Source organism: Psittacula echo (assembly GCF_963264785.1).
Source record: "Psittacula echo genome assembly, chromosome: 15".
Lineage (NCBI taxonomy): Eukaryota > Metazoa > Chordata > Aves > Psittaciformes > Psittacidae > Psittacula > Psittacula echo.
Genome location: NC_137751.1, coordinates 10,444,539 through 10,466,518, shown reverse-complemented (window position 1 = coordinate 10,466,518; position 21,980 = coordinate 10,444,539). Strand labels below are relative to the sequence as shown.

Genomic DNA, 21,980 nt, shown 5'->3' with positions numbered 1-21,980 from the left:
TATCTGTGTTTCCTCCAATCTATGTACACAGATTTCCTCCTTCTACCCACGGTGGCTATACCAGTACAATACAGGCTGAGACTGTAATAAGGGAGATTCCAGTTAGGCAATAGGAAATCTTCCTGCCCTGCAGAGCAGCGACATCCTGGCCTTCGGCAAGTTGAAGTCTCCCCATCCCTAGGGGCCAAAGGAGAAGTTTATTGAAAACCAAAAATGAGTAAAATAATCTGTAAGAAAAGAAAAATCCATCCCTGGGGAACAGGAATGGGTGAAAGGATCCCTCTGGCTCCCAGCAGGCCGGTTGCTGGGATAATTATAGGGTGGGTTATATTTTAAAGGCAGAAACTGAAGCCAAATCATGCTGATCATTACAAAATGTTCGCTGCTCTTTGTGGAAGAGCCTCTCATGGAAGGGAGGGGAAGAGCTGGTGCCTGAGCCAGCCCAAGGCAGGGAAAACTGCGGGGGATTTAACATTTAAAGTAACTCTGTGCTGCAGGGAAATAGCCAAAGCTTCTGGTACAAAGGTCTTGGAGGCTCTTGGGAATATTCAAAGCTGCCCTTTTTGCCCTCTCTTCCAGATATTAACAGATGGTATCTTCTGACCATATCTGATGATGGCAAAGTGTGTTATGGGAGTGGGAATGAGCAGATCCGAGTGTGGCTTTCCTCTTAGTGTCCTGAGGCGATCCCCATGAGTCTCTTTTCTTTCCCTGCAGTGAAATAGGGGTTTAGCTCCAGGTCTTACTGGAGCACTAAGTGTGCATGGGCCCTGGACCAGAGCAGCAGGGAAAGGGCATTGCTCTGCCGCCCTCTAACGCAACCCTAAAGCCTGCCCTGCACCCTCAGCAAGCACCCGGCCCTTTGGGGCTGTGAAGGCAAAGGGCATCTTGTCTGGGGGGTGGAAGCGTGCCGATGCTCACAGGCTACCCTTGCTGCTCTGTTTCAGGCTGGATGTGGCCGGGCCATGGTGCAGATGGAGCTGCTGTGGGCAGCCATCGCTCTGATGGTGCTGGGAGCCGCCATCAGTCTCTGTGCCAAGTGCCAGCGCTCGGGTAAGGTCCTGACCATGTGCTTTGGGTGCTGCCTGTGGCCCCGTGCACCCCTTTGCTCTTGGGATGTCCTCTCCGGGGGTGGCTGGCTCTGCTCAGCCATGTGCCAGCTCAAGGAGCTTTGCCCTCGCAGGGATGCTGTAGGGTCTCTGAGGGGTCTCTGCTGGTGGTCACAGAACAACCGGGGGAAGGACCCCCCGATTCACAGCACCCCTTCCCTGGGGTGGGTGTGACACCCTGGGCTGCAGACCCCTCTCCCTGCTCACTGTGGTGGGTGGCTTTGCGACAACCCACCCAGGAGGAGCATCTCCGGATGCAGAAGGCCCTGGGGCAGATGGGCAGGGGAGGAGAGTCTGGGGAATGAATTCAGATCGGCACTAAGTACAAAGAGAATGGGGGAGCAGCCACCCTAGTGGGGTTTGAGCCCCCCTCTGAGCACGGTGTGGGCTTTATTGGGGCAGAGAGGCTGCAGTTCAGGGGACAGGAATGAGTCGCTTGCTTTGGTGTCTGAGATAATATAAGCACGGTTTAAAAGCATCAGTCAAAACCGCATCACAACCGCGGCTCCTGCTGTCCTCGCATGCTCCTGGGTGAGGAAGGTTTGTGAATGTGTTTTATTGGTCCCTCTGATCTTTAACTCCCAAATGATCCTTTTCTATAAGGGCTTTTTTCTCCTTATCTTCCAGCTACCAAGCGAGAGAAGCAGCTGAATGACCGGAGCAGCCAGTGAGTTGCTTTCCCCAATCCTTCGCTTTTTCTCCCCAGACATCTCGCTCGGGGTGAGACCTGGCCAGAGCCAGACCCGCTCCGTGGATCACAGCTGGGATAAAATAACCCCAGATGGGGAATGCAGGGCAGCGTGTCCCAGCCCAGGGGCTGCAGGACGGGTAGCGCCTTTACAAAGAATAACCCAAACCGAAGCTGCAGCTCTGACCGTGATTCCTGCGAGTCATTAACCAGGTGGGAAAAGCTCTGTGAGATTTGGAAGGGCAAGTCCTTATCCTGCCCCGTTGTGCCCCGAGATGAGGGAGAGAGGTTGGTAACTGCATAAACAAGGCCCTTGGCTGGTGCCGGTGGGACCCTGAGCCAGAGCAGCCGCTGACCTGCAGCATGAGCGGCGAAGGAAATGCATTGCACGCACCGCACCCCGCTTGTTTCCTCCAGCAACAGACAAACCACAGCCTGGTGATAAAGGAAAAAGTGAAAGAGCTGGTTTGTAACCTTTGATATAGGAGTAAACACGGTGCAGAGGGGCTCTGCAACGGCCCGTGTGGGGTCACGGTGTTTGTTTCGGCTCTGCTTGCCGAGGATGGGGGAAAGCCCTGATGTGGTCCATTGCAGACCGATGTTAAAGCCAGCGCAGGCTCCGTCCCCCGTGAATTGTCCTGACTCCTTGGAATTCATACCTGGATTAGGTGGTTTGGTTTCGGGCTCGTGGTGGCGTCTGCTCCTGTCAGAGATCTGGTTTGGGGTCGTTCAGGCTTTCTGCAAGCAGAGTAGGTTAACTCTATGTTCACAGACTTTGCAGTGAGGTCCTTGGACACCTCATGTAGCACGGCCGGCTCTGTGCCATGAATACTGGCTTGGGACAGAGGGTGACCCAAGGGAAACGGGAGGAAGGGGATTCCTTCAGGGTCCCAAAATCAGAGTTAACAAGTGCCCGTATGCACCTGCAGTGGAAGAGCTGTTGAATCCTCTTGTGTTCTAAGGAGCAGCTCTCATGTTAACTAAAATGTGGTTACTGGGCATCTGTGTTATTGTTGATCCTGTATGTTATTACTTTCAAGTTGATGTTAAGGGATGTTGGGGGGGGGGGACAGCAGCAGAGGTGAAGCAGTGGGGTTTGAAGCCATTTCATGGGTGAACACCCAAGGTTTTTTGTGGGGGAAAATACTGTTCTGACCTTAACCCATTCATAAAGTGTCAGAACAGGAATTGCCCTAAGCGATGTTTTCCTCATCCCAAGTCCTTCTCTGAGCCGACGTTGACTCCTCTGCCAGTGGCCCATGAGCAGATCTTGACTTTAAAGGGACAAGTTGGAGCCTGGGACACTGTTCCCAGCTCATAACAGGTCCTGCATGATGTGCTGAGTGATGCTCCCTCTGTGTTTCATCCCTCCCAGCGTGGAGGCTGTGCTCTCCTCCCTCCACTCACCAAACAGGGAGGTCTCTTGCGTTTGCTTTCCTTGTCATAGACCCCAAAACTCAGCTGAGGTTGTACCTGTGTTTTTTCCAGGCTTAGGAGCCGGCAGAGTTTTGAGGTGATCCGATCCCATTCCAGTGAGTATGAGCATTGCAGGGGGCAAGTCCTGCAGGCACAGAACTGGGGGGAAGTAAAAATAAAGTCACCTTGAAGCCAGACAATGAAATGTCATGAGACTGAGATTGCAAAAGCCACCTTAGACGCTCAGAGGCGTGTGAGTTCCAGGCTCTAGGGAAAGAATCTCCCTTTGCATTGAAAATAGATCCCTAAAGCAGTGTCATCAAAGCGCAAGCTCTTATTAACTGGGGCTCTTCAAACGGCTCTGCTCACCCTGTGCAAACAACAGCGTGGGGGAACCCAAACTGATAGTGAGTCATTAACCATCGCCCCCTTCCTGCTTCCTGCAGCAAGCTGGGTTAGACACTGACCTTTTGATTGTGATCCCGACGCGAGCCGCTGATGGGTCTGTGTTAAATGTCACCATCTGCAGGGTCCCATTCCTGGGACCTGGCTGGGCCCGAGCTCATAACCCCCTGCAAGTGTCTGCTTCAGCCCAGCCCGACCACAGCATCACAACGCACCGATGCATCCTGCCGTGTGAAGGGAGGGGTGTTGAGCATGGGAAAGGCTCCAGATCAGACAGTTTTGGGGGAGAACAGGCAATAAGGCAGCAGTGGGCTTGCAGCTTCCTCTGGCGTGTGTTTGCCAGCTCAGCGCTCTGCACAGGCGCCAGCTTTCTCTCCATTTGTTTCCTTTTGGGCCATTTATGAACTTTAAAAGAACGCTTTGGGAGTTATTTTGGGATGTGTTAGAAGAATGCTGGCTGGTACCATGGGATCCTCTGTGGAGGATGCTCCGTGCTCTTTGAAGCACCTGCTGCTACCAGGGTCATTAACACCCTGTTTTTTCCTGGTGCTAGCAATGACCCGAAGGCTGGAACAAGTTAAGGAACCCGAGAGCTTATCAATAGTGAGGTAGGTAACAAACCCCAAACAAACAAAGTCTCGCTGCAGAGCCAAGGCTGGATAAATTCAGCCAAGATATGCAAATGTTTTGGATTTGGGATTGGGTTCTGGACCATATAAATGTGCCTTGGGCTATACTGACATAAGAATCATAGAATAGTTGGGGTTGGAAGGGACCTTCAAAGCTCATCCAGTCCAGCCCCCCTGCCATGTGCACTGACATCTTCAACTAGACCAAGTTGTTTAATTTATTGATGGTCAATAGTGGGTTTAGGCTTTCTCTGGATTTTCCGCAGTTTGGCTGCATTCTACTGGCAACTGTTTAACCTGAATCCAAGGAAATGAGCTGTGGCTGTATGTAACAGGCACAGCATGGAAAAGAAGTGGCCATTCTTTGCTTATAAGCAGTTTGACACAAGAAATCCCCTTCTCCCCATCACCAACCCCCTCCTGAACTCCATGGCTGCAACAACTGTGCAGCAATATTCAAACACAGTTATTCCCATCTGGGGATTTGACTCCAAACTCTTCATCTCACATTGCTCGCTGTGCATCCTGTTATGACCTTGCAGGGAGGTTTCACACATGGTCTTTCTGGCTTAGTCACTGCTGTGGTTTGTAACCCTGCCTCTGTTTGCTCAGATCTGGAAGTTTAGATCTTTTTTCCCTCTGTCAGGAAAGCCACCAAGGAGCTCGGTGCCTCCTGTCACGCTGGATACGGTGAGCATCCCTCCGGATGGGTGCTGGTGCGATGCTCTCCCCATCCACAGGGGAGCACCTACCACAGAATTCCTAAATGGGGATGTTGCAAATCCTGGCTCATTTGTGTAGGTGCTGGCTGGGAGCTCCCACTGGGAAGATGGAGCCTCTGCGAGGCTGGTTCCTCACTGCCAGACCCGGGCAGGGCAATGGGGTGTTAACCTGGGAACAAGATGGGCGATGATAAAGCTCACTCTTGTTAGTAGCACCTACTCGTGGTGCCGCACAGTGATGCTTAACAGGGCCTAGCCTGGGTCTGAGCTGAAAATCCAGTGCTAAGCAGTCCTGGTTAGAGCCATGGGGCCAGGTTATTCCAAGTATCACCCCTCGCTGTCCCAGTATCTGCAGCAGCCATGTCCCCTGGCCCCAAAAAGCTGAGTGAGGACAAAGCTGCTGATGCTAAAATGCTCAGTGGCTCCATCACTGAACTGCTCCCATTTGTCAGCCTGAGTGTAAAGCATCCCTCTGCTTTTCCCCAGGGAGCAGGGCCGAGTCCAGGTATCGGGATTTCCTGACAGGTAAATGCTACAGCCCAGGGGTCTGGGGAGGGAAGGTGATGGGAAGTTACAAGGATGGGAACTGATGGGAGCACGCAGGCAGCCAACGCTGCAGCTGGGCTTGGTTAATGTAGTGATTGCATGTAAGACACGCTGACCCTAAGAGGATTACTGATGCATGGGGCTGTGCTCTCCTTTCCCAAACCAGGGAGAATATTCCTGATCTCCCTGCCAGCTGGCAGGATCTGTCCATGAGCCCTGGTTTACTCAGGGCTGCCCCCCCTGCTCCAGCCTCCTGGCTCTGCATGTGGGTGGTTTTGGGGCTGTGCCGGGGGCATCTGCTTCAGCTGTGCTTGGGGCATTTGTCCGGCTGTGCTTTGGGATGGTGGTTTGAGTCCATGCAGTGGTATCTGTGCTGATGGCAAACCCTTTGTGCTTGCAGAAGACTGCCTGCCAGGCGATGATGCCTACGTGTAAGTAGCTGGGTGCTGCCCACCAGCATGATGGAGCAGAGCCGTACTGGTCCCAGTGCAGCCCTGTCTCTCTTCTAGCTCAGACTGTGGGCAAGAGGAGCTAACTGTGGCTGCTCTTCCTGCAGGGAGCCCATATCTCTGGATTACTACAACAGTGCCACGTTCTTCACACCACCCAATGGTAAGGCCTCCATGTGAGTGAGATGAGTTTCTTCTCGGGCCACCAGCCTGGCTGTCCGATGGCTCAGGGAGCTCACAAGATGCTTCTAGTCCAGGTCTGTGTGTTATTGCCATATGGCTTGAAGCAAGCATGGGTCCAGGAGTCACATTCAGTAAGGGCTGTAGTGGAGCTGTGATGCTTGAAGGGTGCCCAAGCCCTGACCAGTCCATCTCTTGGCTATATCAAGACAGCCCAAATGTATTCTTGGCTCTAACTGCACAAAACACTGTTCTTAGGCTGTTTCAGCACCAAATTATCCATCACTTCAAGAGCATTCAGGGTAGTGAAGCTGTTTCCCTCTCCTTAGCTCAGTCTGGTTTGTGTAAGCAGAGGCTGCAGCCCCACACGGTCCTGGCCAGATGCACGGGAATGGGCACATCCTCATCCCAAAGCTTTTTGCCAAGGCAACACCTTCAGACATTTTGTGTGCTTGGTTTATGAAGCCGGTGAATGGAGGTGGGATGAAACACTCTGCTCCGCGCAAGGGCATCTTTGCAGGGCATATACTGCATCTGTGCAACGTTCCCACCTCCCTGCGTACCCAGCACTGACTTGGACACTGATCTATTTTTATCTAAAATGAATTTCAAAGCAGGAATCCTATTTTTATGGGGGGGGGGGGGGGGGGGGGGCACAAAAAAGAAAGCGATTGATAACAAAATAGGAAAAATACCTTGCTTACCAAAAAATTCACCTTATTTTAAAAAAAGAGGCTGGAGGGGGGAGAAAGAGAAACTCGACTGTCATTAACATGAATGGGTTTGTATCCCGTATCAGTTTGAATGCTTTCTCAGTGGCTGAGGGCTGCCCAGAGCCAATGTATGTGTGAAGCTGCTGCAGAGCTGGGCTGAGTGGCTCCTTTGGCTAACACCCTCCCTCCTGCCCGCCATGGTTTTAGGCAGCAGAGCCCTCACCCCTCAGGGACTGCCTGTCCTGGCTGAGCTCGGTGCTGCTCCCCTTCAGTGAGGCTTTGGAGAAGCATTGAGGGTCCCAGGGTGGGCCACAGTGGTGCTTATGGGGTCTGCAAAGCTTCCCAGCTTAGGGCCCCTGTCCACACCAAGTGCTGCGTGTCAGTTGGCATCAGTGGATGCAGGTTTGGAGGTTAGCAATATATGGTTCAGCTGCTCATGGGCCCGTCCAGGGCTGAAATAACCAGCAACAGAACAAAGGCGTTGGGAGGTTTAAATTATTCCAAGCTGATTTTGGTTCCAGATGCTGTCAGATTTGATGTGCTTGGAATGGGGCTCAGTTTCCTTCCTAGAGACTAAGAACAAGCCCAAGAAGACTCCACAGTTGCAAACTTAATGCTCGCCAGGAAGGAAAAGCCCCTTCTGACTGCCAGCCTGGGCTGGGAACCTGGGGATTCACTCCTCACCTTCCCCTGTTCACCTCAGGGCTGCTGTAGGGCTGGTAATTATGCTTATTGGGTTTATTCCTGTCCATAGGGAAAGTCCTGGTGTGTCAGGACCAGCTTCCACTGCTGCCCTTGGGTGGCTCCATGCTGTTGGTGATGGTGCTCCCATGGTGCATCAATGATCCATGTGCTGGGGATGCCCCAGGCTGTCACAAAGACTGATGGGGTTTTAGCTGATGTGTGTTTCTCTGTGGGGAACAGCCCTCTCCTGCAGGTGCTGAGGGATCTTCACCTACTCTTCCTTCTCCCCTTTGTCCCCTCCCTTTTCTTCTCTCCACCAGAAAAAGAGGAGGATTCCCATTCCTACCAAAACATCATCATTGGAGCGTCTCAGGGCTCAGACCTGGGTAGGTGCTGCTGTTGTGGTTCACGTGTGTCACACAAAGCTACCTGGCAGTGCAGAGTGGGAGGGTGACCTGCTCAGCTCAGGAAACCCTCCTCATTCACAGGCTCAGCTCTTCCTATTGCAGCCAGGGTGCCAGGGCTGCTGCAGGCACAAAGCAGACCTGAAGTGTTTCTGCTTGCTGCAGGAAGATGCATGTGATAATATTTAGGGGATGAGAGCTCATCTCCAACTGATCCCTTTGACTTGGAGGCTTCTGCAGCAGTTTGGGGTCTGCATGGCTCCTCGAGGTTTTGAGTGTTGTTACAGCCAAGACTGATCACTGTTCTAGCCCCTAGCTCACCGTGGGGTTCATCACCGTGTCCAGCCCAAGAAGCCTGCAGCCAGTGAGCTGCTGGAGGGTGGCATTGGACCACAATGTCAGCTTAAGGGCTTCCAGCTTCTGCCCTGGGATGCTGCAATCAGAATAGGAAGTCAATTTGGTTTCTGTGGGAGATTTAACACAACACTTTCTGCAGTGCTAAAGCCTGCCCTGCTCCTGCCAGAGGAATTAGGGGAAGCAGGAGCAGCAGGGACCAGCCTGATCCCATCTATGCGTGCAGGCACGTGGTCGAGGCTGGAAAAGCAATGAGGCAGCATCAGCAGATGTAGGGCAGGACAGCAGCCGCCTGGCTGGAAACTCAGCCACGTGCATGGGGCTGTAGGAGGGGGGGTCACAAAGGCCCAGTTTTAGTCCCTTTGCTGCTGAGCATCATCCTGTCTGAATTCTTCTTGGTCACAGATGATGCTGCAGACTATGAGAACAGCACAGCGATACACACATGGCAACTCCATCAAGCAGAAGGTATGTTCTCAGCAATCATCTGCTAAGCAGGGATGGGGCTCATGGGCACTTGAGCAGTACAGACCATGCTCACAGCAATGCAGCCATTGCCTCCGTCTTATTTCCCCCCCAATCATCCATGCTTAACACGCAAGGCAATGTGCAAATGGCTACACGCACTTGTACTTGAATACTGCTGTGGTGGGATGTGGTGTTTCTACTACTCAAAAGGCTACTCTGTAGGTGGCTGTGCCCAAACCCTGACCGTGGGATGCTTACAGGAGGATGTTGCTCTTCATGTCTTATACCCTCTTAGGTTTTGAAGTTGCTCTGGTGCAAGCTCAGCCTTGTAATCCCCTTTGATATAGGAATGTGCAGCACGCACATCCCAACACTCTGGTCAGCCCAGCTCTGTCCTGCATAGTCAGGGGTTCACATTTCTTAAGCTAACCTTTAAACAGCAGTTGAACATGTAGCTTCCTGTGAAGCTTATTGGTAGTCTGGCCTGGGAGATAGTGGTGAACGTATACATGTATATATAAGAGCTTTCTGTCTCTGGACTGGAAGCTGTGTAAGTAAAGTGATTTTTGTTATCCTATTTGCGCACTCTCTAAACTAAATCTAAGTCATCTCTTTCGGCTCTGAAAAGCTGTCCATGCTGTGACCATTTTGAATCCCCTTCAAGGAGACCTTGATGCTGATCTGAGGTTTCTTAGCCCAGGCACAAAGCCACGTTGTCACCAAAGGCTAAACACTGGCAGAGCACAGAGCATGTCTATGGTGTGAATGTGTTTTTAGATCAACCCACTCACTGATCAGTGCTTCCCATCCCTCACTCGCAGCGCTGCAGACAGAAAGCCTGGATGATGAGCCAGACTATGTCAACACAGCTCCTGCATCAGGCCCTGCCCTGCTGTCAAAGCAAAGGTAAAGGAGAGCCAGTGGTTGATGTATTTATTTGGGGGTAGGAGGATTCGGTTTATGCCAAAGAGAGCTTGGTGGGAGCTTTGCCCCTTGCTGGCAGGGAAGACTAGCCATGAAACAGTGATAAAAGTGCTCTAATGGTAACTTCTATAAGCAGTTCTGCATCTATTCCTCTTCCACAGAGAGACTGAGGAGGAGGGGGGATTACATTTCTGTGTTAGCCATAGTGTGGCCCTGCTTTTTGCCCTGGAAACAAAATGCAGCGGGCAGCAGAGTTGAGAAGTAGAAAGCTGGGATTAAAAGTCAATGGACTCACTATTTTTCCCCCCTGTCATTTCAAGTACTCTGTGTAAAGCCTGAAGAAGTCCTTAGCTGAGCTGTAAGAGCACATCAGTGAGCACACAGGGGGATTTCCATCCCTCAGAGGAATCTCTTCCCCAAATTGTGCCCAAGATTATGCAGAAGGTGCCACTAAAAGGAAGCAATGCTCTGCTTGAAGTCCCATGGAAGTCCAACTGCAAACCTGCAACCGGAGAAAGTACTCAATGGCCACGGGCCATTTCCCATCTCATTTCCCTGCACATCTACTGGAAGGAGGATGGCCACTCTGCAATGTTTTCTCCTGTCAAGCGTGAAATGAATGTTTAAATTGCTGAGCAGTAATGTAGCCAGCTACTTAATTTGTCAGGGTGACTCATGCATGATGGTATTAAGACATAGGGATTATGTTCTGATTTAGTTCCTATGCTCTCCCACAGAAGCAGTTTTCTACAAGAGAGGAACTGGCAGGGCAGAGGTTGCTTTTACAACAGCAGTGGTTCTCTGGAGCTAAATGTCATACCAACCTGTTCACCAGAGCTAAAGAGGATTAAATCCCTGCCTTATCCACAGCCTGTAATTCACAGTATCCATGGCAGTTTTGCCTTGTGTTTCACTCTCTGGTTTATAACAATACAAAGACCCTGCAACAGCTGAGAAGGTCAGATCCACAGCTGCCAGCCTGAGAAACTGCACTAAGTCTTTCGGTAGTGCTGCAGGAACATCAGCCCTGAAACACAGTCCTTGTCTCCTGAGCCCTGATGCACAAATTTGGCACTGTTTTACCAGTTATTTATTAAAGTTGAAAGGCCTCCAAAGAGAATGCAGTGGTTTATTATGGCTTGCTATGATGCAGATTTTGTCTGCGTGGTTGGGTGAGACAGAGATGGAAACACATGATGATCTTAAGGTCCTTTCCAACCCTAACTACTCTGTGATTCCATGCCGTGGAATGATGCGTAGGATCTGATGGGGAGAAAATGTAGCTCCTTAAAAGCCGCCTTCTTTAAAGTCAGTTTAGAAAACTGCTTCACGGAGGGACGCAGCTCACACACACTTCCTCAAGACAGGTTAAGAGGGAGCAGAGAAATGGAGCTAAGGGCGAACAGGCTCTGGAGAGGGAGAAGGGGATGCCAGGTGCTTCCTGCTGCAAATGACTCGGCTGTATGGCTAGAGCATGGGTGGCTAGTTTGTGCACTGAAACAGCGAGAAGGTTGGAGTTTGGCTTAGAAGAAGCCTTGTAGCTCCTACAAATGTATTTGTTCCTGCTTCCAGGGCCATGAGGTTGTCTGTCACCACTGGTTCGTCTGTGGTGACTAACTCAGCACCCAACGACGTTCCCACTTTTTCCATGAAGTGCTGCAGACTGGATTTTTTGCTGGAGGGGAAGGACGAGCTCCGTTTCCAGTGATGTGCAGTGATGTTACACCTACTGCTGATTCATCTCCTAACTGGAGGGAGCCATTAAATGATTAGGAGATTAGCAGCAGCAAAAGATTCTTGGCATGCTTTAATAGACCCAGCTAGAGAGCTCCTAGAAAGTTCTAGCTGTTAGGTGAACACTACAGTACAAGATTTACTGCCTTGCGAAGCAGGGACATGGGTTACACTAAATACATTTTCCTGGTATAAGGTTCCTCCATTGCCAAACCTGAGTTTGAAAGCTGTGGAGCCGAAGAAGGCAGGGCAGGAGCTGGATCTGCAGCATCTTCCCTTGTCTTACTGGGAGTCTGAGCAATTCCCCCCCTTGCGTCCCTCCAGAACAGCCAGGTGTAGCCAGGGTTAAATCTGTTCTTAGCTTTGTAAAGCTCCTCAAGTGCTTTTCAGTCACCTCATTACACTGCAAGATACCCAGGGGCTGTACAGGAACTTTCATTGCAGTGATTACAGTTGTGTTCTGAAAAACCTTGTGGATTTTGCTTGCACTGGGTGCGTGCATGTGAGTGTGTTCACTGACACACTGTCCTTCCAGGACGTTTTAGGCGTGCGAGGATTTCTGGTGCTCAACCACAACTGCCAAAGCCAGTATTGTCCGAACATAACGCAAGGAGAGATGACATCTCCCCTGGGTGCATGTAGCTCTCTCCTCACGCTAGGTAGGCAGCCAAGTGAGCAATTCACTTCCTGTTTTCAATTTAAGATGCATTAGAGAAGTAGTTTTGGCACTGCTGGTGCATCTCTTGAATGGAACTGGGGAACCTGAGCCAGCTGCTGGAAAGCAGAAGCTCTGCCCTCAGAGAGGGGGGTGAGCAGCCGCCTTTGGTAGAACAGACTGTGTTGGTGGCCTCTTGGGCTGATACTACTCTTCTTAGGAAAAGTATGATTATATGCCACAGTGCCGCAAAGGATTAGCCAGAAGAGAGCTGGCTCCAAACTGGAGCTGTGAAATGCAGCTACTGAAATGGGCTCAAGTTGCACCAGGGGAGAGGTAGTTTGGATATTAGGAAAAATACCTTCACCTAAAGGGTTGTCAAGCACCAGAACAGGCTGCCCAGGGCAGTGATGGAGTCACCATTCCTGGAGGGATTTAATGGACTTGCAGATGTGGTGCTGAGAGACAATTTAGTGGTGGGCTTGGCAGTGCTTGGGTAATGGCTGGACTCGATCTTAAAGGTCTTTTCTAACCCAAATGATTCTATGACTCTAATATAGTTGAGAAGAAAACCACTTACACCAGGTAGGAACAGACCGTGCACGTTTCTCACCCTTCCACTGGCACCACCACAGCAGAGCAGATGATGCCTGGGCAGGATTGTAGGTACATCCAGTGGGGCAAGACCCAGCCTCACGAGCCCTCCCAACACACCTTTGGGTATTTTATGCAACTTTGCAGTACCACTTCTTTTCCTGTTCAGCCATGAACATATTGAACTAGAGAGCAAAGACAGGGTAGGCTGGCTGTGATGTACAGCCAGAGAAAAATTACTTGCTCTTTACATGTGCCTGATTTCAGTTTCTGCATCTGTAGAGAACTTGGCAGCTTAAGCCCCTTCATACTGAATTATTAGTCATGTATTTAACAGTGTTTGTGCTAGTAGTGACAATTCACTGGCTGAGAATCAAAAGGTAAGTCCAATAAATACCTAGCGAAGGAAAAATGTACTTCTGATTATTGCATCCATTATTCTAAGAGCTTCTTTGCTTTATTCCATTTTGGAACAAGCTCAAATGTGCCAGCGCTTTAGCTGCCACTTAACTTGCTCTCCTGCACTTTGGATTATTTGGCCTGTCTTCAGGCCCTGTCAGAGGGGCTGCAGAAAGTCTTGATGGGGAACTTCTGATGCTCCAAGCTCTTGCTGCCAAAACTCATTACCCCTGTGGCTGAGTCAGAGAAAGAGAGGGTGCACGCAGCCTCTACCTTGGAGCAGGGGCTGGGCTTTGGGCTGAAGCCAAAAACTGACGCTGCAGTAAAGATCAGTTTGGCAGTGACACAGCTGTGGTGTGGGCAACTCAGTATTTGGGATGGAAAATGTCAACAGGATGAGTAGGGGGAAGTGCAGGCACCCAAAACTTGTACCTCTGCTGTGTTCTGTTTGACTGCTGCAAGTAGAACATGCTTAATTATATTAAGATGGCTCTGCTTGGAGACACACATCTCGCATCTGACATGGAGGTGGTCAAATTCAATTTATATGTGCTTTCACTCTGCTCTTCATGCCTTATTGCTCATCTGCGCTGGCAAGGTGGTTTCCAAAACGGAACAGACAAGAAAGCATGATGCTGTAGCTTTTTGGTATGCTGAAACTATAGTGAAACGACGTTATCTAACGTGGACAAGCAAGAACAGAAAAGGACACTCAAACACAGAGCATCCCAGAATTTGATAAGTTTTTTTAAGATTGCTAAAGGAATATCCAAAATATATTAAGAAATGTGTAAAATTTCTCCTGTGTGTTTGGTGAAAGTCTCTTCCTTCCCCGCAGCCCATGAACAGCACCCCAGGAGTGGCACTGCTCACCATGCCTCAATTATAACTTCATTAAATGTCTTATTTTGTGCCAAAGTTTTTCCTTCTTGGTCTCGGCAAGACCACTCCTGACCAGGCTCTAAGTGTAATCACTAACAACGCAATTCAGTCTTTGCTTCTCCTGCTGTTAGGTCTTTGTACTGCTGACATCAGCAGTTTTGCTGAGTGCACCACAGACCTTATTGCTCTGGACTGTCACAGGCCTCTCTTCTACCTCAGTTATATAATGAATGAGTTCTTGGGTTAAAGTAAATGGTAAAGCTTTATTGGCCTTAAGTAAAAAAGTACAAAACATTTTTACAACAGAAGCTGGTTATTTGTTTGTGAGTCAGTAAAACTGAGGGATCAGGCTCTCTGCTTGCAGGACTGAGGACACATGCAGAGCTACTGACCTTGCACACCAGGCCTTCACTCTCTGGAACACAAGCTTCAGCTCAGTGAAGTATCTAACTTGCTGCAGGGGCTGCAGTCTTCTGACACAGCCTTGCCAGCAGTCCAGCCATTTGTAAAAGTGAGTTCACCCCTTCTGCTATCTTCATATGAGTATACCCGACTTCCTGGTGATAAAGACATTGTAAAATTCCCTGTTTCCTCCCCCAGTCGATGTCTAGTACGACTAATGGCTAAATAGAACATACCCCTTACTGCTAAGAGACCAACTTTAAGTCATTCAGACTCCAGAGAAGTGCACCTTCTCTTGTAAAACAACTAGCATACCTTTGGGTTTTCTTTTAAATCAAAGCCTGTATTTCCCCACTCCCTTTATAGGTGCATCGTTTGAGTACATTGAGTACAGGTTTTAAATATGAAGAGTGTTTCCACGAGATTTACTATTTGTCAATTGGCTGTTAATGTAATAGTATTATAGTTTAGTATTATCTATTTGACTAGAATCACCTATGAGCTACAGGAAAGTTCTCATGGAGTTAGTTATCTGAGGCTTTGATACACATAATAAATTCAGCCAGCATTACGTTTTATATTAATTCTAGCTGATCACTAAGGTGACTTTTGATACTTCTGTGGGTGGTCAGGCGTTAAACTTTATGTGACCATTCTTACTAACAAACTGATGATGCAGAGTGGGAAAGAAAGTCATGAGTTAAGAAAGACCTTTTTCACACTAATACATAGCAAATCTCAAACTCAAAAACCCTAAGGCTGCCCCTGTATTTGGGATCACATCCTCTCCTCAAGAAGGCCCAGAAGACCCCAGGCTAACACTAGTGTGTTAGTACTAACCTTGATAAATTCCAGTTTCAGATATTCTGGCATTTGATAGGTTTTACACACACGAAAGATGTTGCCAATCACATCTTCTGGAGCGTATCCAAGTCGCCACAGGTGGGCAAGAATCTGTGCAGGCAAGAATAATCCCCCATTTATCTGCAAAACTTCCCAGGTGAGTCAAGTCTATTCACTTTTGGAAGAGCTGGATATTGCTACTGGAACTGCATGTCCCGTTCATCGGATGGTTTAACATCAACTGTTTAGCAAGTAATTTCAATACAACTTGCTTTTTAGCTTGTCGGTTTACTCATCTGAACAAACCCCTGCACAAGAAAGGATTTAACTCATCACCTTATCTATGTGGCATTGCTCCTATCTTAAAAGAAACATCACACATTGTGAATTCTTCAATGGAAACAAGAATTCTGTAGAGAAAAAGTGTGTAAGCTGACACAACACCTGAAAACCAACCTTGTATGCTTCATCAATATTTGCATTGATGCAGTGTTGTATCATTTCTTTCACAAGCAGAGGATGAGGCTCGTCACATACCTATATTGGAGAGAAATATTGGAAGACTCTGCACTAAATCTCTGTTATTTTCACCAAGTTTGTATACAGCTGAAGTACCAAATCAGACACATTCTATAATACAGAATATGACTTTTCATCCATCCTGCCACATCAGACTCACGAGCACCTGATAATAGATTCAAAAGTTATCACTGAAATTTCCCAGCAGTTATGTGACTTGTGTGCTTTGAGAGATCTGCAAAGCCAGAGCCTCAGGCATGCCTGCTATCAGAGACTGCAAGCACATTCTTCCTTTTCAAAAGGCACATGCACTTTTTTACAGCCTCATGCTGTAGTTGCTACATGCACAGTGCTGTCTGCAAACTGGCAAAGCACTTTCAAAGGCTTAGCTATCTGATGATAGTTCTCACACAGCTGTAGTGCTAAACTTCTAGCACCACTGGCTTCAGTATTACTAACCTTAAAGACATTTTCACTGTTTATAAAGCCAAATCCAGAGTATGTGGACTGTAAGTTGTTTAATGCCTGTGAAAATAAAAACAAGACTTCATTTATTTTCTGAAGTGCTCTACTTCTCAATCCCCTCCTCAGGCTGAAACAGGTTAGATAATGATACCAAATAAGCAGTTTTCAATTAAGCAACAGAGGAAACCACAGATGTATGCAGACTTGCTTCCTGCCACAAATTTGGTATCCAGTGCCCACCAACCCAATTTTAAGGAGCAGATCCACTTTAAAACTTCACAAAATCAAATAGTTTAGTCACTTTTGTGCCACAGGTCACATCCCCTTTGCTTTACCTCTCCAAAGATAAATCACTGAAAGCCACAAATTCAAAGGGTTGTTTTCACTTTAAGCAGAAGTCTTTCTGTTTCATTGCCTTTCTTCTTTTACCTGTCTCATATCTCCTTGGGCTGTGAAGATAATGGCTTCTAGTCCATCATCTGTATACGGTACATCCTCTTTCTCAACAATTTTCAGCAGCCTTGCAAGGATTTGTGCGTCTGTCAGCTTGGTGTAACGCAGCACTGCACACCGGGACTGAATAGGTTCTAAGGACAGAGATGTGTAATTAGAATTTCTCTCTTTTCGCAACAATCTCCCCTCCCCCAAATCCATTTGTTTTCATCTTGGAAGAAGCTATCTCAGTTTCCAACTCTTCATTCATCTTCTCTTAAAGAAAAACATGTCAGCTCCAAATGGAATATAGCATGTCCTTAAGCATATACAGTTGTTATAGTTCTTCACTTGAGCCCAAATGTGCTGCTTGAGTTTTCACAGACGTGCCAATATATATGAAGCTCAGCTCCTGGTTTTCTGAATGTGTATGTTTATCATGTTATTTTAACAGCTAAAGAAAAGTCTAAAGGTGTACGATGTGTTAGCATATAGGCAAACTTAAAGATTATGTTTCAAGAAGGACAATAAAAGGAGTTCAATACCCAGTAAACAATACATCAAACATCTTAAACTGTAGCAGAGTTGGATTGAGATCAAGCCCCAAGTATGAGAAATCTGCTTCTGTGGTCATGCATAGCACTATCCATCAAAAGCAGCTGTTCAGAGGGTTCATTGCATAAATACACTCTTCTTTGATTAGCTGGAGGTACAGGTGCATTGAGTTTCCAGAAGTACCATGGTTTCTTGTAATGAGCAGGCCCAAGGTATGTCTGAAAACTGCTCTGGAAGTCAGCCACCAGTACAGAGAACATGCAACAAAACACCCAGGGACTAGTAGCATGTTACCTATGATTTTGTCAGAGGCATTGCAGGCAAGTGCAAAGCGTGTTGTTTTGGAGTATATTTCCATAGTTCTTCTCAGTGCTTGCTGTGCTCCATCTGTCATGCTGGGGGAGAAAAGGAGTTAGGACAGATTCTGCCCTTTACTGACTTAGAGGTGCAGCCTAATCACTGTTTTTTATACAGGCATCAGAGTTTACTGATATTAAACAGTGCTTTATAAATTAGTTGATATTCTGGCTTGATAAATTAAGCAGCTTTTGGTAGTCATGTGAACAAATCACCCCGCAGTGCAGGTGGTCACTGAGACCTCTATAAAACTCACATGCAGTACTCAGTATCTCCCTTAAACCAATGATCTCTGCTTGATATGAATAATCTCTTAACAACACTGTTCAGTGCATATTTATTTCCTAACAGATTGGTTTTGATAGCCTGATAGAAGCACCCAAGACAGCAGCTCTGCAGACAGGGCAGAAGCAACTCATTCACATCAGAGCTGAGGTCAAGAACAAAACAATGTACCTGTCTGCTTCATCCAGGATGATTATTTTATGCCGACCTTTTGGAAGAGTGACCTTTTGCTGGGCAAACATTTTGATTTTGTTTCTCACAACATCAATGCCTCTGGAACAATAAATCAAGTGATTCATGATCAGTTGGGTGAAATTACATGAAAGATTTCATTCAGCAGCCACAGTGGCTGAAGTGCTCCTGAGCTTACTGTTCTCCCATTCTTTGCTCCTGTCCCTTCAGCTGTGCCAGTATAACTGCTGTGAAACTATGTTGTAAGCCAGAGTCCCTAATGGATTCAGATTTAAACACCAATAATCCTCATTTTTGAAGGTTTTGAAAAAGTAATTTAATAGTAGCGGTACATATATCAGTAACCTTACTGGCAGTACTGCTATGAAATGATTTATGTTTGCCAAATGATAGCGGTAATAAATGAACAACGGCAGAAGCATTTAAGACAGCTCTGGCAGTATTTCACGCAGCTGCATCCAAAGACCCAGCTGTAACTCAGAACAGCTTAAGAAACTTATCCCTGGCCATATTCAAAGCCAGGAGCAACCTGGTCTAGTGGAAGGTGTCCCAGCCCATGGCACAGGGTTGGAACTGGATGGTCTTTAAAGTCCCTTCCAACACAAACCATTCTATGAGTCCAAGAAAACCAGCTGGACAGACAGCATCATATTAGCACAACATGGACACTTTTCTAGATAGAGTCCCATCAAAGACTTTTAAAAATAAAGAATTTCAGTATAAACAAGTTGCTCATTTTTTAGGAGGATCTTCATGAATGTGGAAGAAAGCTTAGCTCTTTAAAGTAAATTCAAGAAAACAGTACCATTATAGATTCTGCTCTCTACCTGTTTATATTTTTGTATATGAAAACATCTATCAAGTTTATAAAACATCAGTTAATAATATCTATATTCACAAGTGGACACCAAAGACTGCCCAGCTTTTAGCTGGAAAACCTGCACTGAAATAAGTGCTAGAGCCCTTACTATAGCAACCAAGCTGGCATGAGTTCAAATATAAAAATGGGTATTTGCTTCTCCATTAAAAGTTTGATACGTTTTATTTATTCTCACCTGTCATTGGAAGCATTCAGCTCCAAAACAGCATCCTTTAATGCAGGACCAAGCAGAGCACGAGCCAAGCAGAGGATACTGGTGGTTTTACCTGTTCCTGGGGGGCCCTAGAAATACAACAATGCAGCAATTGCTGGTAAGTTTAATGTCATTTTATACGCTGTACTCTCTGCAGCGCTCCCCAGTCATGAAAACAGCTGCAGCAGAGGAACTGCAGAGACAACAGATTAGAGGCTGCCTGAGTTCATGATCCTGCCTCCAGCAGAGGAGAGAAACACAAGACATGGTTCAGTAGGCACCTGAGGGCCAAGCTGGTTTTTAACAGCAGGTTGTTTACTTGTGTATTCTGCCAAGAACACTGCTCCATGACTGTGCAATCAACATCTCTCCTACCAATACATTCAGGCACAACACAAATCCATACTGAGAGGCTCCCGCAGCTAGATTTCCAAAGCCAGGGCCAACACAGTGAAATACAGTACAAGACAGCAATACTTACAGCTATTATAATATTTGGTACATTCCCCTCTTTTGCAAAGACCTGTGAAAGAATGATAATAAGAAATTACATGAGAATATAGAAGAAATAGAAATGGAAGGAACAGATCCAGTTCTGTTCTATTTTAAGCACGGAAACATGCTGCTTTTTTTCCCCTTCTGTTTTCGTATTTCTTAACTTTGCTGCTTTTTGTGTTTGGGATGTTGTTTTTTTTTAATTGAACCATTAGAAGTCAATCCCTAGAATAATATGGAAAAACTTAAATGCACTTCATCCCCCAGGCCTTTAGTACTCTTGTCCTTCCTTTGCATCTGTTTTAATTATATGCTTGCTAGTATAAGCTTTCTGTTAACAAACACGGTGTTCACAAACTGATTTGTCATGGAAAATACTTTTCTTGCAGAAAAAACAGTGCCTGTTTCTTGGTGTTATTATATAAATGACATATATATATATAAATTACATATATTATAGTATATATTATCGTAATAAATAATAAATTATATTATATATTATTCATTGAAACAATATTATTGTAACTGCTACAAATTTTCTAACTTGTATCAAAACAGGCTCAATTTAAACAACAGCCCAATTGAAGAAGGCATATTTCCTTAGGACACCAATCAGGCATGTCCTAAAATGTGTGATTTCTTACGTAAATCAGAAAGGTTTTTTCCCACATGCTCAAGTATGGATGCAAAAATACAAAAGTGCTTTTACTGGTCTATGGATTTATGCAGAATTATCTTTTTTGAGCTAAGCCATCAAACATAAAAAGACAGATACACACCTCCAGCCTGCTCACAGTGTCTTCATTTCCAACTATTTCACATAGTTTCATGGGTCTGTATTTTTCCACCCTGTAAAAATAAACCCCTGCACACTTCAGCACACCTAATAAAGCTTTAGTAGTGCTTTGCATTGACAGAAAAGGAGGGTTATGCCAAGATAGTTAAGTTAGATAAGTAATATAGTTAAGATAATGGCCTTAAGCTCAAAGACAGTAGATTTCAGTGAGACATTAGGCAGAAGCTCTTCCCTGTGAGGGTGCTGAGGCGCTGGCACAGGGTGCCCAGAGAAGCTGTGGCTGCCCCATCCCTGGCAGTGTTCAAGGCCAGGTTGGACACAGGGGCTTGGAGCAAGCTGCTCTAGTGGAAGGTGTCCCTGCCCGTGGCAGGGGTTGGAGCTGGAGGAGCTTTAAGGTCCCTTCCAACTGAAACCAGTCTGGGATTCTTTGATAGCATAGGACAAAGATGACTTAATGTGTCTTCAGTACAAATGTTGCAGGGTCTCCCCTCGCTGCTAGGCACAACATCCCGCAACACAAATTCCTGAAAGGTTGTTTTATTCCCATTATTATTAAGAAGGAAGAGAAAAACCGCTCAACTCGACACGAGTTTGGCGCCTCAGACCCACACCAGGGATAAGCGGAGATGCCGCCCTGTGCGCTCTCTCATGACTAGTACAAGGGCTGAACGGGCTCGATGGGGCCTCTCGCTTTCCACCACAGGCTGCCCGCTACGGGCCTGGGCAGGTTATCGAGTGCAGCAGAGCCGTCACCGCTCCGAGGGGCCCCCATTGCCGAGCCAGATCCTCCTTCTGCATCCCCAGGGAAGACCTCAAGCACCCAGGCCTGGTGGGGCCCGCTCCGGCCTAAGCTCCATGGAGCGCCGCGAGCCTCCGCCTTCCCGCCCCTCTCACCCCATAGGCTATTCGCTTCCAGGCCCCGCCTCCCGCCACTCTCTGCACCAATGGCAGCGCGTCCTTGGCCCTGCCGCCCGCTCTTGGCGCCTGTCGCAGGCTCAATGGCTGCTCGCAGCCGCCAGGCAAGGTCCGCTGCCGCTCACCAGGGCAGGTCGTGGTGGCCGCTGCCGACCGAAGCGGCTCCCGGGGCGTCGGACGAGCTCCGCTTCTCGCCTGCCGAGGGCCCGGCCTTCTCGTCCTCCGCGGTCTTCACCTCCATGACGGCAGCAGCTCGCCCGCGTCGGCCCTTGCTTCGCCTCCGCCTCCCTGAGGGGAGGGCCGCACTCCCGGGCCCGCCTCTCGCGGGGCGGGATGGCGAAGGCCGCCGGCGGAGGTGGGGGGTTGCTGGTGCTTGTGCTCTACGGTGTGGTTAAGGTAATTTATAAAACCAGCAGTATGTTTGCACTTCACGAGTCTAAGCCGTTGTTTATTCTTAAGTAGGAATGGTAATAGGGGTGTGTGTAGTTCTAGTGCTATTTATCAAACATACGTAAAATTATACATGTTCCTTTTCCACCTAAGTAAAGGCCAGTAATTGTCTTTTGGGCAAGGTAGGTAACATGTTAGAGTTTGGTTATCTCCAGTCTGTTGGTTTTAAACTTCAGTAGTTACTGGCCCCTTGGTACATCTTTAAGCTTTGCTTATGCTCCACATAACCAATTATATTTGTGTTAG

General features: G+C 47.6%; 2 protein-coding genes across 2 annotated transcripts; one reads left to right on the top strand and one right to left on the bottom strand.

Moving 5' to 3' along the window:
• Positions 1-965: 965 nt before the first annotated feature.
• Positions 966-11,399, top strand: LAT2 (linker for activation of T cells family member 2; the record flags this gene model as incomplete). Its single annotated transcript, XM_080629896.1, has 10 exons — positions 966-1,053; positions 1,737-1,776; positions 3,286-3,329; positions 4,172-4,226; positions 5,456-5,494; positions 6,072-6,127; positions 7,862-7,927; positions 8,705-8,767; positions 9,589-9,673; positions 11,264-11,399. The coding sequence occupies 10 exons, from the start codon at positions 966-968 to the stop codon at positions 11,397-11,399; spliced, it is 672 nt and encodes a 223-aa protein (XP_080486022.1).
• Positions 11,400-14,198: 2,799 nt separating this feature from the next.
• RFC2 (replication factor C subunit 2) lies at positions 14,199-21,561 on the bottom strand. Its single transcript, XM_080629948.1, has 11 exons — positions 21,410-21,561; positions 20,353-20,422; positions 19,560-19,601; positions 19,061-19,167; positions 17,985-18,086; positions 17,466-17,566; positions 16,614-16,771; positions 16,179-16,244; positions 15,657-15,737; positions 15,198-15,311; positions 14,199-14,512 (listed from the first exon to the last, which is right to left on the bottom strand). Exons 1-11 carry the CDS (start codon positions 21,523-21,525, stop codon positions 14,402-14,404), a joined length of 1,068 nt encoding a protein of 355 aa, XP_080486074.1. The 5' UTR covers positions 21,526-21,561; the 3' UTR covers positions 14,199-14,401.
• Between the last annotated feature and the right edge of the window lie 419 nt (positions 21,562-21,980).